At 37.7% G+C, this 15,932-nt stretch overlaps 1 protein-coding gene across 2 annotated transcripts in view; it reads left to right on the plus strand.

Annotated features, from left to right (window-relative positions):
* Positions 1–1,639: 1,639 nt before the first annotated feature.
* Positions 1,640–15,932, plus strand: part of robo3 (roundabout, axon guidance receptor, homolog 3 (Drosophila)) — a 154,187-nt gene continuing 139,894 nt past the window's right edge. Inside the window, exon 1 of one of the 2 annotated variants that reach the window (XM_053516081.1) lies at positions 1,640–1,953. In XM_053516081.1, coding sequence (XP_053372056.1) covers positions 1,803–1,953 — 151 coding nt within the window. In that variant the 5' untranslated portion in view covers positions 1,640–1,802. The remainder of the gene's footprint in view (positions 1,954–15,932) is intronic. The other variant, XM_053516082.1, reaches the window with a different exon arrangement.

A 15,932-nucleotide genomic window follows, 5' to 3' on the forward strand; every position in this document is an offset into this window, starting at 1 on the left:
CATTCTACCACTACTGCAGCTGGTATTCCAGTGTTAAACATAATAACTGATGGGATGTTGCACTTGCTGGATGTGCAAGGAGGCCGTATTGTGGGCCGTATATTTGTATATATAAAATAATAATAATATATATGTTCAATACAACAGTACATAATAAAAATTTTTTCAATTGCAGTTGTTTAAAGCGCTGCATAGTGACACAGAAAGCTAGTGCTGGCACGATTGGCTCATGAATACAAAATATCAGCAGCGGAGGAGGGCACGCTTTCGGAAACTTCCTTTTCAAGAGCAGGAATGCTCGCCGGGGGTCGTCACGCCAACTTTGTAGCTGTAACGCATCTCTTTGTCCGCAAATGTGCAGGGGAAGGGCCGCACTAATGAGAATCACACTGAGACTGTCAACCAACATACACATAGCACATGGGACCAGTGCGGCCACCCAACATACACACACACACACATTCAAAGAGACACACACATATTCACATACACACATTCATATACATAGAGATGAATAGATTGCTAAGCTCTCCTGCTGTGATGCCTGGACTTTCCGATAAAGGAATTAAACCTTACACATACAGGGATATAGTGGGACGTGAAGGAAAATGATTTTATTTCTAGGATGTGATGTTTGAAAGAGATTTGTTGTTTTGATTGTATTTGCTCTGGGGGTGGGGATGCTTATTCTAAGACAAATGACTTCAGATACCAGAAAGAAAAAAAAATGCTGACTGTGACAAATGTAGCAGACAAAAGGAAGCCTAGCGTAGCTTTATGAACCCTTCAGAAAAGAGACCACATGTTCATTAAAGTTTCATTTTGTCATAGTGATTTTTAAACAACAACAACAACAACAAAAAATGACCCAATATTGTGCTTCTTAAATTAGATGGAATACAATGTAGAAATTCTTGTGACGTTAGAATCAGTTTTCATTAAATGAAGAAAATGACATAACATGGCAGTAATTAACACGTCATTGAGAGAGGGTGGAGTAGATGCTGTCTCATGTTTATTTGTGTGTGTGTGAGTAAGGAAGAAAGAGAGAGAGAGATTATCAGTCTGCCATTGTAAATAGTTTCATACACACATGTATATCTATTTTTTAAGCTAGTAGAGGACAGCGACAGTGTATCTCCTGTTTCTTTTACACCTCTAGGGATGATTATTAATCCGATAATTAAACATTTATTGCCAGACGCACCTGCTCTCGCTCTTTACTGAGCGTCTCCAGGGACTCCATCAGAGGAAGCCAGAGGACAGGAGAGAGAGAGTAGCACGGAGGGAGGGATGAGAGAGCAGGAGGGAGGTATAGAGAGAGAGAGAGTGAGAGAGTGAGGGAGGGGTGGGGAAAAAGAGCAGTGATTCAGAAGGGTCATCAGATAGCAGGATTCTTTCACACCGGCGAGGTGTTATTGTGCGGGAGGACAAACGTGTGTGGAGTTATGTGACTCCAGAACAAAAGAAACCACCAGGAGGAGGAAGGCTGGCACGTTCCACCAGAGGAGAAAAATAGAAAAGTGAAAGAGGGACTGTTGCCTCCGCCCCCCCCCCCCCAGAGAGACTGGCACCCGTTTCAGATCGGACAGCAAAACTTTTTTCTTCATCAGACGTTTTTCCCCCCCTGATTTTCATCCTGAATTTACATTTTTTTAATCATCCTAAAAAAGAGAAGATCTAATTTCAGAAGAACAACTGCTATTAACAAAGTTTTAATACACAACAAAGCGACTGAGCAAGATACCAGAGAGGAAGATCAGGACAGGGAGACGGCGTGTCCTCCTGCAGCGGGAGCCGAGATGCTGCGCTACCTGATCAAGACGCTGCTCCAGATGAACCTGTTTAGTGACACACTGCGCGACTCCAATGGCACAGACCTCATCTACAATCTCTCCATGCCTACCTTCAACAGCTCGCTGCTCGACTGGGCCAACTTCACCGGCTTCAACGGTCAGTACACACATGCTGTTTTACACCAGAGAAGGGGACGAGTTGGGTGTGTTAGGATGTGTGGAGGTGAAGGGTACATGAGAAGTATAAAATTACTTTTACCTGTAAAGAACAGTGACAAGGAAGTGCAAAATCTCCCTTTTCATTCTGTCTTGCGTGTCTTTTTTGTAAAGTTTTACTAGCAGGACATTAACATTTTTCTCTTTAAACTTTTCTCTTGGCATATTTTATTATCCATATTCTGCCTTATAAATAATATTTTTGTAATAGAAATTAAATGAATATTTTTTGCGTTCTTCAAGATTTCAGTTAAAACTAAACTGATGATGTTAAAACCTTTTAAATCTAAACGTGACACATTTTTAAGGATGTAAAGGATTCATAAAACTCAACTCATTTTTAAATACTTTTAACACTAAAATGGGAAGATACATCGGTTAAAGGATGAGTCGAGCTTTATTTATTTCTGTTATCTCCACCAATATATCAGAATTTGTAAGTGAGTAAATAAATAACTTTGAACAGCACACAGCATGTTACAATTAAAATAAAAATGGAATGTTTTTCAAATTGTCCTCAAAGTGTCTCGCATATAAAAAGACTTCTGTGTGCGCGTGTGCGTGTGTGTGCGTGTGTGTGTGTGTGTGCACCCATGTGGATGTGCGTGCTCGTTCCAGCCAGCAGTTTAACAGTGTGTGTAATGGGATGCTCCTGCTGTGTCCTCATCCTTAGACGGGCTAATGACTGAGCAGTGTGTGTGTGTGTGTGTGTGTGTGTGTGTGTGTGTGTGTAGGTAATTAACGAGTTAAGTTAGTTTACCTTGATACTGTGAGTAGGCACTGTTCAAATCAATACCACATGGTCCCAGATACACAAACAGCTCCTAAACAAGAACACATGCTGTTGTTAAGCTTTTGCTCCGTGACTCTCCTGAACATGTGCTGATGATGACTGATGTGATGATGGACGATGAACCTTTTAAATAGACATAGAAGGATTATGTAAGCTGAAGAGCTTCTTTTCAGTTTAGTCTGAATCCTTTTTGTGCATTCCCCCCACACATTGGTTCTGCATTCCGGCAGAACCAATAGGGAGGTGTGCATGTGTGTTTGATAGAGGGAGAGAGAGAGAAAAGAGAGAGAGAGAGAGAGAGAGAGAGAGAGAGAGAGAGATTATAGGAACCACATCTGCTTTTGAAATGCAGCTCAGATAAGCAGCTTATCTCTGAGGTGTTGGGAGTTTTGATAATACAGAAGAATCGCGTGAGCTCCTGTTGTTTCCCATATCGTTTACTTCTTATAGAACATTAATAACACACACACACACACACACACACACACACACACACACACACTTGGCCGGTGCTCAAAGCACCATGTCTGTTTCCACTGATTGATAGTGAAGGATAATTCTGTCCCATGCCGCGTTTGTGCTGTAGACAAAGTCTTTGCTTGTGCTTTTGTATATCTGAACATGCTGGGAAGGGTAATGACTGCTCTCTCCTTACACACACACACACACACACACACACACACACACACACACAGCTGTATGGTCACTATCACCCTAATATGCCTCTGATACAGCCACAGATGAGGAATAAAGAGCATTCCTTCTATCTATCTATCTATCTATCTATCTATCTATCTATCTATCTATCTATCTATCTGTCTATCTATCTATCTATCTGTCAATCAATCTGTCTATCTACATACTGTACATCATAGAGAATAATATGACAGGCAAAGGAGAGACAAAGAGAGTAAAGTCACAAATCTCATATACTTGCAACTTGTTTTCAAGCTGAACATTTTCATATACGTAGCTTATCAAAAGATTCAAAACTTCAGATATACTCGAGTGAAAATGTTACATGTTCATATGACTCTGATGAGTTTCATAGTGTTCCTGAGTTCCTCAAAAGAAATGTTCTGGTAACGGTGCTTATTAATGTGCAGTGTAGCGATCATGCTATAGGAATAATAATGGACTTTCTAAAACATTTTTAAAGAAAGAGTGTATGGGTGTCGTCTCATCTGATTGTGTTCAGACGCGTCTAGTAGAGCTTTTTGTAGAGGACACATGCTGAGTGTGTGTGTGTGTGTGAGACGAGTGTATGTGTGTGTGTGTGTGTGTGTATGTAAAGAGGGTGCTGAGTGCTATATTCTGACACTGCTCAGGCTCCTGCTCTTCACAGCCACTTATCATGTCTCTTACTGTATTTCTTCTGTTCTACTTTGTCTGTTTTGTTGTCTCGCTGTCTGTCTGTCTGGCTTCTCTGATCTTAGCTTCTGTGTCTCTGTTGTCTCTCTTTTTTAAAGTCTTGCTACAAATGCTGTCTTCCTGCTCCTGTATATTCTATTCCACCTCCTCTCTCTCTCTCTCTCTCTCCCTCTGCTGTTGAGTCTTTTTTCCCATCCTGTCCCTCTCACATGTCTTCATGTTGCTTTAATTTTTGTCCCCAAACTACTAACTCCTGTCTCTCTACTGCTTACCCTCTTACTTCCTGCCTCTGTAATCCAGTCCCTGAACACTTGCATTCTGTCTCTTTACTTATGTCTTTCCAGTTCAAAAGGTCCATAATGACAAGTCTATTTAAGTGAGTCTATAACACACAGACTCAATCATTGACACCCATCTATTTTTGTAGCTTCAGCACCGTCAGAGAAAGATCCAGACTCCTGGCAGAGCTAATTGAAGGTGGAGAAAATCAATATTGTCCAATCACTAATGCAGGGAATAGTGGATGAATTTACACGGACATGGACCACAGCACAATTATGGGAATTATGTGGTCAATCTCTAGGTCCTCCCCGTGTCCCGTTACTTCACGCCAGTCTTCATAAAGGCAGCTGAGGGTAATTGAGAGGAAATTCCATTTGTTTGTAATGGGATAGCTGGCATTTTTTCAGACCTCAAAGGAATGTTCTTGTCTAGGCAAAATTGTGGTCATTCCGGACCCAAACAGATTGATATTTTTAAGGTTGAACAGGCTATTACGATTCTAAATCGTCACACTGTACCACATACTGCCCTTTGAAAAGCCCTGTACACGCTGCCGGCTTTGTGTATTTGGTCGAGATCCCATCTCGTCCTTCTAATGTGCCGAGACTGAAAGGCTCACGCTGTTCAACTTTCACTTGTGTGGCCCCTGTGTGTACGGAACCGTAATTGACTCGGATCTAGAAAATCAAATTTGTGCAGACTGTCATGACAGCTTATTCCTGTGACTAATATGACGGAGAATATGAATTCATGAATTTGCAATGAATAGCAACAATAAATTACTTTAGTCACGTGCACTGCAACCATCCACCTCGGGTCATTTGCATGCCTTTGTGGCATTAGGTTGGCTGCCAACAATGCGCCAACATTCTAAATAAAATATCCATATAAATGACACAATGACAGACCAGTATGATGGTGTATTGTATACTGTAGCTATGCATTTAACCATGATGTGCATACTTACTGTATAGTATGCATTCATATTTATTTAACCATTCAATCACCACATTATATAGGATTATAACTAGTTGTATTACTTTTAAATAAAAGGCCAGCTCTGTACTAGAATTGATCGCCATCTGCTTCATTTTTTCCAAAAAATTAAATCCTTTCACACTGGGGTCTAATCCTGTGTACTCTAATTGGTGATGTTGTTGTCAGGAGCAATGGGGCATTATTCTAATCCTGCAGTGATAAGAGGTGTATTGGTGTGCTCTCAGGGGTCAAGTGGGCTTCTGCGTCATCACTTTTACATTGACTTAGATATCCTGGCTGCATTTAAAGATATACACTCATTCAAAATATCTTGGAGATTCTGTACGAAATTACACGACATCAATTTAGAGAATGATGAATTAGTAATTAAAACGAGAGCAATACAAGGGGAATGTTCTTAGTTGATCCTCAGATTATTTAAATTAGACTAGATTATATTAGATAACAGATATATCTGGTACTATTGCATTGGTAAAGTATATAGTAAGCAGATACACAGATCCAGTGCATATATATATTTTTTCATTTTCTTCTTCCACTTGTTTAAACTGCATCATTCCTGTAATCCTGTGCCCACTGCAGCCTCAGATTCCTGATGATGAATGAGAGGAGTGGAACCTGACACGGTTTTCTCCTGCTGTAGAATGTCTGCTTCACAATTCTGCATTCTAAGATGCTTTTTTTGCTCATCATGTTTCAACAGTTATTTGGTTATTCGGGTAACTTTAGACTTCCTGTCAGATCGAACCTGTCCGGCTACCTGCTCAAACTGCTGCACACTGGATGTGTTGGAGTTTTTTTATTTATTATTATTATTTCTCACATCATTCTGTGTAAAACTCTAGACGTGGTAGTGTGTGAAAATCCCAGGATATCCACAGTATCTGAAATACTCAAACTAGACCTACTGGCACTAACAACCAAGCCATGGTTAAAGTCTCTGAGATTATATTTTGCTATGAACATTAACTGCGGCTGTATCTTTTATGCTCTACACTATGCTACTGCTATGTGATTGGCTAATCGCATCACATCAAATAAACGTGAATCCTAATAAAATGAGATATATAGGTACTTACAGGAACAGTGAAGATTATGATTGAATAAATACAAGCAGTATCATGCTCAAATGATCAGATACATGTGTGTCAGCGTTTTAACATTTTATTTTAAATAAAAAGTCCTTCATTAAGTGGAATATATTTTCGATGTCAGCTTTTAAAACAATGTTTTAGTAAACTATGCTTTTTGTTTGTGCATCTTCCTAATTATGACTAAAAGCCTGGCAGTGAAAAAATAAGTAAAGTCTAAAATATTCAGCATGTTAGTGCTCTCTAATGAAGCTCTTTGTAATTGAAAAATCACATTCATAAAATAAATCCAATTAGCGAGCTACTCTTATGTGGTGAGAGAATGGCTTTGCACAAACACACTCACCCAAATCTTTTTTTTTTTTTTAAATGCCATTTTCAGGAAGAGAAAGTTATGTGTCCTTGGCACAGTCACTTCTTGATCCATTAGGTATTATTCGGGAACATCATATCTCTAAGGGACACTTATTTAATCTGTAACAGGGTGCGGTCAGTATGCATTATTAATGAAACAGTGGGGACTCCTTTCACAAATCCCAAATATGTTTATTCATAACCAGCTGAATAATTTGGAATGGAAAGTAGCCCCCAGCTGTCTGTGTGTTTAATAAATACACCAGTCCTGCTCTCTGATACCGTACAGTATGTATTGTGAGGTTAACTCATAAACTAGTCTCTTTTTACCCTGCAGTGAGTAAAAATCTGCTAGGATTGCTCTATGAATTATATAGATTTGTATACTTGTTTGTATAATTATACAAATCTATATAATTTGGTTAATGAATTAAGCCTTACACGATTTCCAGACTACTTTGAAGACATTCTATCTGATTACTGCTCAGCTCTACACAAAGCCGAATGTCATATGTTGTACAGTACATTGCTCGTAGTCAGGTTAAAGATACATCAGTTGAAACTAAATCAGTAACAAATATCAACTTGCAGTACTTATTACATAATGGTCAATACGCGTTATGCTCACAATAGTGTAATGTCTCTAAACATACAGTATATAAATATTTCCTAAGTAACTATTTATTATTAGGCTTTATTATTTGTGGCTGATCTCAGGGGACTTCCTCATACCATAGTACACTTATACATATTGCCTGCTAGTTTAGGGCTAATTCTTTGACTCATTTATTAAAATTCTGTCCATTAAGCTGACATAGACCTGCTTGCCCATTTGTAAATCTCTCTCACACACACATATACACACACACCCCCACACCCACAATCCTCTCCTCATCCAGAGTGGCAGCCGGTAAATACAGATCGAGCACAGATAGATGTGTGTGCAGCAGCAGATGACTGTCATTTCTTCTTCTGGTCACTGAAATGAGCTTTTCCCCAGCTTAATAAGACACATGGAAACACTTACAGATTCTCTATAGCTCTATACTACATACTGCCACTCACACCCACACACTCAAATTCTGTTATCAATCCTATAGCGACACACCACACACACATATATATTTCAATCTTCAGTGCAATCTTCTATAGGCACACATTTACCAATGTGCAGCATCCCAGCGTTAAACCTAAACCTCAGCAGCCGCACCACTACGCTGAATGTTAAAAGCCTTCCTCTCTGAATCTTATGCAGAATTATGTACATAATAATCGAAATATGCATGAGAATCAAACTGTAGCATGCATCTACATGCGTATTTGATGAGCCAAGAAAAGAAGGCTTGAAACTGTTTTTTTTTTTTTATACAGAAGCAAACAACATATCTCCTTAACTTTTTCAATTACTATTATGATTATGTGGATGCAGATTGGAAAGTGATGTGACTGAGAGTTAGATGGATTTATTTATTTCTACACGTGATCATATAATGCTATATGACAGCTGTGCAGTCTCCAATATTTCATTTGGCCTCTATGTAATTATTGTCAGGCTACACTTGGTGGCACTTTAATAGACAAGAGTTATTGATGGCTGAGATTAATGTAATTGTTCTTCAGTCAAGTGAAGAATATTAGTGTAGATATTTTGAGTATTAGGAGGCACATATTGTGTCCTCGGATATTTGTTTTTGAAATTAGAATTTCAAGATTTAGCTGAATCATCCTGACGTATTTACTAATCTATGGGCTCCTCGATCATATTTCATATATATATATATATATATATATATATATATATATATATATATATATATAATTTTAACTATAATTTAATGTCCACTAGGGAAAACATCTGAACAAGCATAAAGTCAATATGATTGCAGGGTTAAGTGAGCTGATGATGTGGGGATCAGGGAACAGGGTCGTGCCCCTGAAGCCTCCTCCTCATGCTCTGACACTGCTGCTGAGTTCATTAATTTTTCGGTGTCAGACACGCATGGATGCTCATTGCCCGGGTGGCCTCTAGGCAAGCAGTCCACTCAATTGTCCTCTAGCATCTGCCCTGTGCTTTCTTATTCTAATTAGGGTGATTCCCTAGTCACTGGCCCCGAGTCTTACATGTACTCACACATAGATATACACACACACTGAAAAATCGAATGTGATTCAGTTGTTCAAAGGGGGAACAAATAATCTACATGTAAATGTTTCAGATACAGTCACCTTATAAAAAATACAAATAAATGTGTTGGACAAATGACGCACATGGAGAGAAGGGTTTTGTCCTCAAACTGTTTCCAACAAGCATTTGTCAAAAGCACAGTTTTTCTTTGTGCGAAGTTGTATTGGACATAAAGGGCAACATTATACGATGGACATTAGGCTGCTTTCACACCAGGGACTTCCATATATTAGAGTAGAGTGAACACTTTGCCAGGGTTCTCTTAAAAAGTTGGTCTCAAGCATGGTACAGTGTACTGTACATGGGCATGGTTCGAATAAAACTTGAAGATTAAAAATGACATCATTGCCGAAATCTGCAGCATGAGCAGATCTCATCATCTGCACTACATGACCATGGGATGGTAAAATAGCAAGGCAGGCAAAAGGGTCAGTCCTGCCATTGTCTCCAAAATATCTATACTATTAAACGCATAGTGCTAAGGTCAACTCAGCTTCCTTGTATTTCTTTATCTTCTTTTTGTTTTTTGGCAGGTTGCAAACCAATTAGGAGCACTGCCACCTGCTGTACTGGAGTATACATTGGTATGGAAAATTTTTACCAGTTTGAAAGCTGGCCAGCAGTGGACTAAAGAGGGTGGTCTAATCATATTTAGGCACGGTATGAAGCAATTGTGCCTCGTGTGAAGGCACCCTTTCAATATTATTTTCTTATACCCTATACAGTGAGTGTATATATAGTGAAGAATAAGCCATTTATTCAAATAATTGCATTAAAGCAGTTAGCATAAGAAACTAAGTTAAATATTTACTTCAAAAGCAATACAATTGGTAAATTAAAACTAATTATGTTTTAATAGCTTAAAAAGCTAAGGGAAAATCTTCAACACAAGCCTAGATGTGTACACAAATAAGAACATTGAAATATTTGAAATATTGAATTATTTCTTTATTACTCAAGTATAAATCATTTTGTCCTTTATATTTACATAAAAAAAAAACAGAGTTCACTCACTCATCTTCTATACCGCTTTATCCTGTATTCAGGGTCGCGGGGGCCTGGAGCCTATCCCAGGAGGCTTCGGAGTACCACTTGGACAGGGTGCCAATCCATCGCAGACACTGAGTTCATTGGATATTAATACCTTTAATTACCATATGGACTTCAGTGGTGTGCATTTTCTAATGACAATCTCAGTTAACATTGTTGAGTTTGAGAATTGTTTTAATCAACTGCTGGTCAGATTTTAATTTGATTATAAAAATCCATACACTACACACAATGCTGTTTAACTATTCATTGTTCAGTGGGAATTATACCTCGTTTCATCTCTACCCAAGAGGAAAAAAAAGGGATGCGGCAGCACTTTATTCATTTACTCTGTCCATCTCTTTCACCTCTGCCTCTGGACACTCTGCTCAGATCAGCTTCCAACACTTCAACTTCCCTCTTAACTGCACTGTCAATGCCATTTCCCTTGGCATCTTATAGAGCACTAACTAGCAAAGGCAAACCTCAGCACAACTGTGTTAGATAGCTGCAATAAAAACTTCGAGTGAGTTTGCTGTCTCCACTATTTCTCAGATTTTGCCTTAATATGATACAGAAAATTACAGGAAATTTTTTTTTTTTTTTTACAGCCAGCACATTAACTCCAGAATCTCACATATTATGTTCTAAATATGCATATACAGTATCATGTGTTTTATTCTGTTTCAGGATGGACTTTTCTTTTAACCCATAAAGGCCAAAAGCTGGTTGTTACTTAAACTCCTTGTTTGATTTGCTTCTTTTTTTTTTTGCAAATACATTTCCATTTCATTTTTACTGTTTTGTCTCTCAATTATGCCATCTGTAATATTCTTTTTTTTATCCTAGAAAACATCCTCGCTTTGATTCCTGGCCAGGTTCGATTCCTGTCTCTGTGTGCATGGAGTTTGCATGTTCTCCCCATGCCCGGTGGGTTTCCTTTGGGTACTCCGGTTTCCTCCCACAGTCCAAAGAAATGCAAATTAGGCTGATTGGTGTTCTCAAATTGCCCATATTGAGTGAATGAGTGTTTGAGTATGTGTTTGTTTGTGCACCCTGCAATGGATTGGCACCCTGTCCAGGGTGTACCCCGCCTTGTGCCCTAAGTCTCCTGGGATAGTAAATGTGGCAGCCTTTCATTACCAGTGTTGGGTGTAACGCATTACAAAGTAACACGTTAGAGTACTCGGATTACCTTTTTTGATGTAATGAGTAATCTAACACGTTAGGTCCGCCATTTAAGTACTTAGTTACTTTTTCAAAAATGTAATCCGTTATTCAGACAATTTATGGAATCCGTGAGCCAGACATTAGTGTGTGTGTGTGAATGTGAAGGTCGTCCTACAAGCCCCGCCCCCTCTGTTATTCCTGCTGTTATACCTTTATCTCACCTATGCGGTTTGACTATGTGAGGACCGACGCACGGAAAGATGGAAACCTAATCACAGCGCCAAAACTCGCGGTGAATCATGATGAACCATACTTATGGCCACCGAGATTATGGGAGTGATAATAGTACAATAATTATAAAGGTCTTGACTAAAACAACATGCATGAGGAACCACAAGGGAGTTTTTATTTTCTGCAATGGAAAAGTGCTAGTTACTTTTATCAGAAAGTAACGCTGTAATGTAACTGATTACTTTTTGAAGACAGTAATTTTGTAATGTAATTAGTTACCATGTTTTACAAATTATGTCTGCTACTGAGCTAACTAGCTAAATGAAACCTGAAATTTACCAATTTGCCAGCCATATCAAAAAAATCCTGGAGTGTAATTAGTGATTGAATTAGGTTATTTGTTCAGTTTTTTAAGGCTAATTAACTGCATGCTGTGCTCCTGATATACTGTAGTCTGCCATCACCAGCAAAAATGAACAAATATTCAACACGTGTTTTTAATAAACAATCAGCAACAGTAAGTAGTTGTTGAAAAATAGCAACTTTCTTTCTAAACTAGTTTTTGCTGATTTTCCTTACTTACACTTATGACCAGTTTTTCTTTTTTTCTTATATACATCTTGCTGACATTATTTCATCTGTACATGAATGACAGTAATCGGTCTAGGCATTTATATAAAATCACAAGAGTATGAAAAACATCGACCAGCAGCATCCATCCTGACATATTAGACAAGAGCAAATTCTTGTCTTCAAAATGTATTGTGCTTGTGTAGGTTTATTGATTTTTTTTCCAACTGTTTTTTTGTTTAAATCTGTTTTACATCTAAAAAATGAGTAATGATCTTCAAAATCGAATGTTTGTTGATAACATGTAGCTAAATAAACCACAATTTATGCTCCGTCACATGCAAAGAAATGAATCAAAATTGATGAAAATACCTCTAATACACACAAATGATCATCTTACTTTTTCTCTCCCTACATGCAAGTGAAATCATAAGTTACATTATTACATAAATCTGCAAACTCATGCATACATGTATCTTTTTAAACCTGAATTCAAGTAAATCTTGAGATTATCACATTCAGATTAAGCAATTATAATTGGGTGTAGAAAATATGTCTAATGTATTCAATGCTTGGAACACTGTGTCCTGTGCAGACATGGCGGGTATGAATATTTAGCTCCGCACTATCATTTGCACGTTGCACATCATTATTAGATATGCTGTTTGGTCACATTTGGAAAATTTTATTAATTATTATACTTGTACATCTAAAAAGGCAAAAACACTCTAAGTGACAGAGAAGGAATCCAACACTCCATACATAAAGACATACACAGCTGTTTTTAAAAGGCTTTCTCTTCTATATACAGTTTGCATACATTTTCCAGTAGAGACATGCTGAAACAAAACAAAAATCCAACTTGCATGTCATTACATGTTCATGAATGCTTTTCCAAGAGCTGAGATACGGCTTCATTGTAGAGTTTCTGTACATTTGTGTCCACATGGGTTTTGTCTTAAGGTGCTAAATTGTCCTCTGTGTGTGGATGTTTTTGTGAATGGTGCCCTGTGATGAACTGCCATCCCATTCAGCAGATTTATTGAAATTAACTCCAGATCCAATGTAGCAATAACCAGAATAAAAGCATAATAACTGAATAATACATTTAAAATGGTTTTTTGAAATGAAACACATTTTTGAAAGTTTTTTTTTCCCCAGTTTAACTGATATTATGGTCACACAGATCTGCAGTTCCGGACCCAGGTCCTGGAGGACACCCTGTCCTTCTGATTTTAGTGTTTTGAATGTTGCAAGCACACCTGATTTAACTACTCAGGTAATTAACAACCTTCTCTCAGTATAAGTGGGTGTGATAGAGCAGGGAAAACACTAAAAACTATAAAGCAGGGCATCCTCTAGGACCAGGATTGAGAATGATTGACACAGATAATGTAAAGATTTAAAAATCCCTTATCTCATAGTATCTACAAGACCACATGCCTCAGGTCTTCAGGTCCTTTCTCTCGCGCAAAAGGAAGTATTACTTGGGTTTTAGACACCCTAATATAGACCAAGACCACCAAAAGTGTGCCCCCTACTGGAGACACAAATTATTTCCCCACACTGAATACCAGGATGGAGAAATCTTCCACTTCAGGCACAAAGCATCAGGGCAAGTTAGTTGAAATAGGTTTTTATAAAATATCATTTGATATAAAATCGTGCTTGATATAAAATATTTTAAGTTTTACATTTACATTTTTACTGACCTTTTCAAGGCATTCCCTTCACACTGTAGTAAAACATGCATAAACAGGATATCAGTCTCATTATTGCACTATAATTGCAACTCCATTGTTTATTTTCTATTGCTTGAATTATCCAATGCATTGCATCCTGCAGCTGTGTTTAGCCATGGAAATTATAATCTGCAGCATGTGTAATGCATGACATCAAGATTATGATGATTATTATTCTCTCTCTCTCTTTCTGTCACACTCACACCACACACACACACAACGTGCCATTGTTTTAGAATGTGACCATAATGCAAAAGTGATTAATTAATTCTGACTTTAAATGCCTGGAAATTCAGAGAGATAATAGGAGAAAGAATGAGAGGGAGTGTGGAGGTGAGGTGTAATGATTTGCTCATTCTGACATTGAATAGAGTCATGCAGTGAAATGCCGCTTTGCCAATCAATGAGCATTTCACACTTTAACACTAATTAAGTTGTTATGGGGCCAGCGGTGTCAGTCACACACACACACACTCACGCACACACACACTGTTCCCTTGGGATAGAAGAGTGAATAAAGCAGGAAGGCAATTTGGAGCACTCTATAAAATTAAAATATCAGAAACAGACACAGCTATAGCTTGCAATACTCACGAATACAGAAATTTTACACATGTATATATACATATAACTACTTATAACCTAATTTTATTAGTATTATTTAAATAAATATATATATTTCATATTATTTTCAAATTATTTCATATTTTAGTCATTAAACAAGCAGAATTGTTTTGTAACAATCATGGAGCTACATAAGGTGAAAAAAAAGGATTATCATAAGTCAATGTTCAATTAAATTCAATGATGTAATGGATGCAAATTAATATATTAAATTTAATGTTCAAAACATTATTACAACTGTCAGATAAATATTAATCATTTCATTAAGTCACAGGATACAGCAAAAAAACAAGCCAAGCAGCGTCCTCCAAAATAAAAAAATCAGCTTAAAATTTTAAACTTTTTGCTCAGAATTTGGACAACCAGCTCAAAATTGAGATATTCAGAATTGTGAACAGTTTGAAATTTTAACAATAACCTTGGAATTCAAAACGATCAAATTAAAATGTGATTTACAATTAGCACAAAAAAATTCAATTACATTTTATTCGTATAGTGCTTTTAACAATTGTCATTTTCGCGAAGCAGCTTTACACAATCAAAAGAAATTATGGAAGTTTCAGCTTGACATTTGAAGAATTGGTTCAAAATTTTAAAAAATTAGCTTGAATTTCGAACATCCACCTTAAAATATAAACATTTTGCTGAGCATTTGGACAGTCAGCTTGAAATTTAAGCAATGAACTTACAATTCAATACAGGCAGATTAAATGTGAACAATCAGCTCCGAATTTAGGCAAATTCCTGATTTCTTGATGAGAATGTGTTAAGTCAATCAGATTTTTACATTTTCAGTCAGCTCAGAATTTAGAGATTGCTTAGAATATATTTTTTTCTTTTTAGGAATCTCGTGTGTATGCTCTCAATTATGTATATGCAATTATTTTATTTTTTTCTCATGAATAGTCACATTTGTCCATCAGTAATTCTCCATAAGCTGAATAGAACCTGGAGAAAGCCAGTGAAAAGGGGCACTGCACAAGAGTATCCAAAGTCCAACAATCAATTGACAGTGTCAGGGGTCTAACTGAGAACTGAGAGTCCTGATTTGGCACCAGATGCATTTTATCCCTCCGTTTTATAGCTCAGTTGTTGGTGCTGTGGCGGACGTATTGTGTGCAAGGAAAAGCAATATCTTTTTTTATTTCTACTTTATGGTGCATGTGGGAGTCTATAATGATGACTGGATCGTCTGAGGAGATCATTAGCTTGTGTAGCAGCTTGTTGAAACAGCCCAGTGTCTCTGGGACAGAGCGAGAAGATGCCCTGCTGGACCTGAGATGGTGACTGGCGTCTCTTCCTCTGTGTACAGTGACTAGTTAGTATGCAAAGTGTGTGATCCAGCAAAGTACCTGTTGAACACTGAGCTCCAACAGATGTGTGCGAGTGTCTCAGTAGACCTTACTATTTATACAGAAGTTCCTGGAAGGGTTGAAGGAGGCCACGACACGTTATCTGCAATGCCAAGTGCAAATTATG

This window comes from Clarias gariepinus, chromosome 17 (assembly GCF_024256425.1).
Source record: "Clarias gariepinus isolate MV-2021 ecotype Netherlands chromosome 17, CGAR_prim_01v2, whole genome shotgun sequence".
Lineage (NCBI taxonomy): Eukaryota > Metazoa > Chordata > Actinopteri > Siluriformes > Clariidae > Clarias > Clarias gariepinus.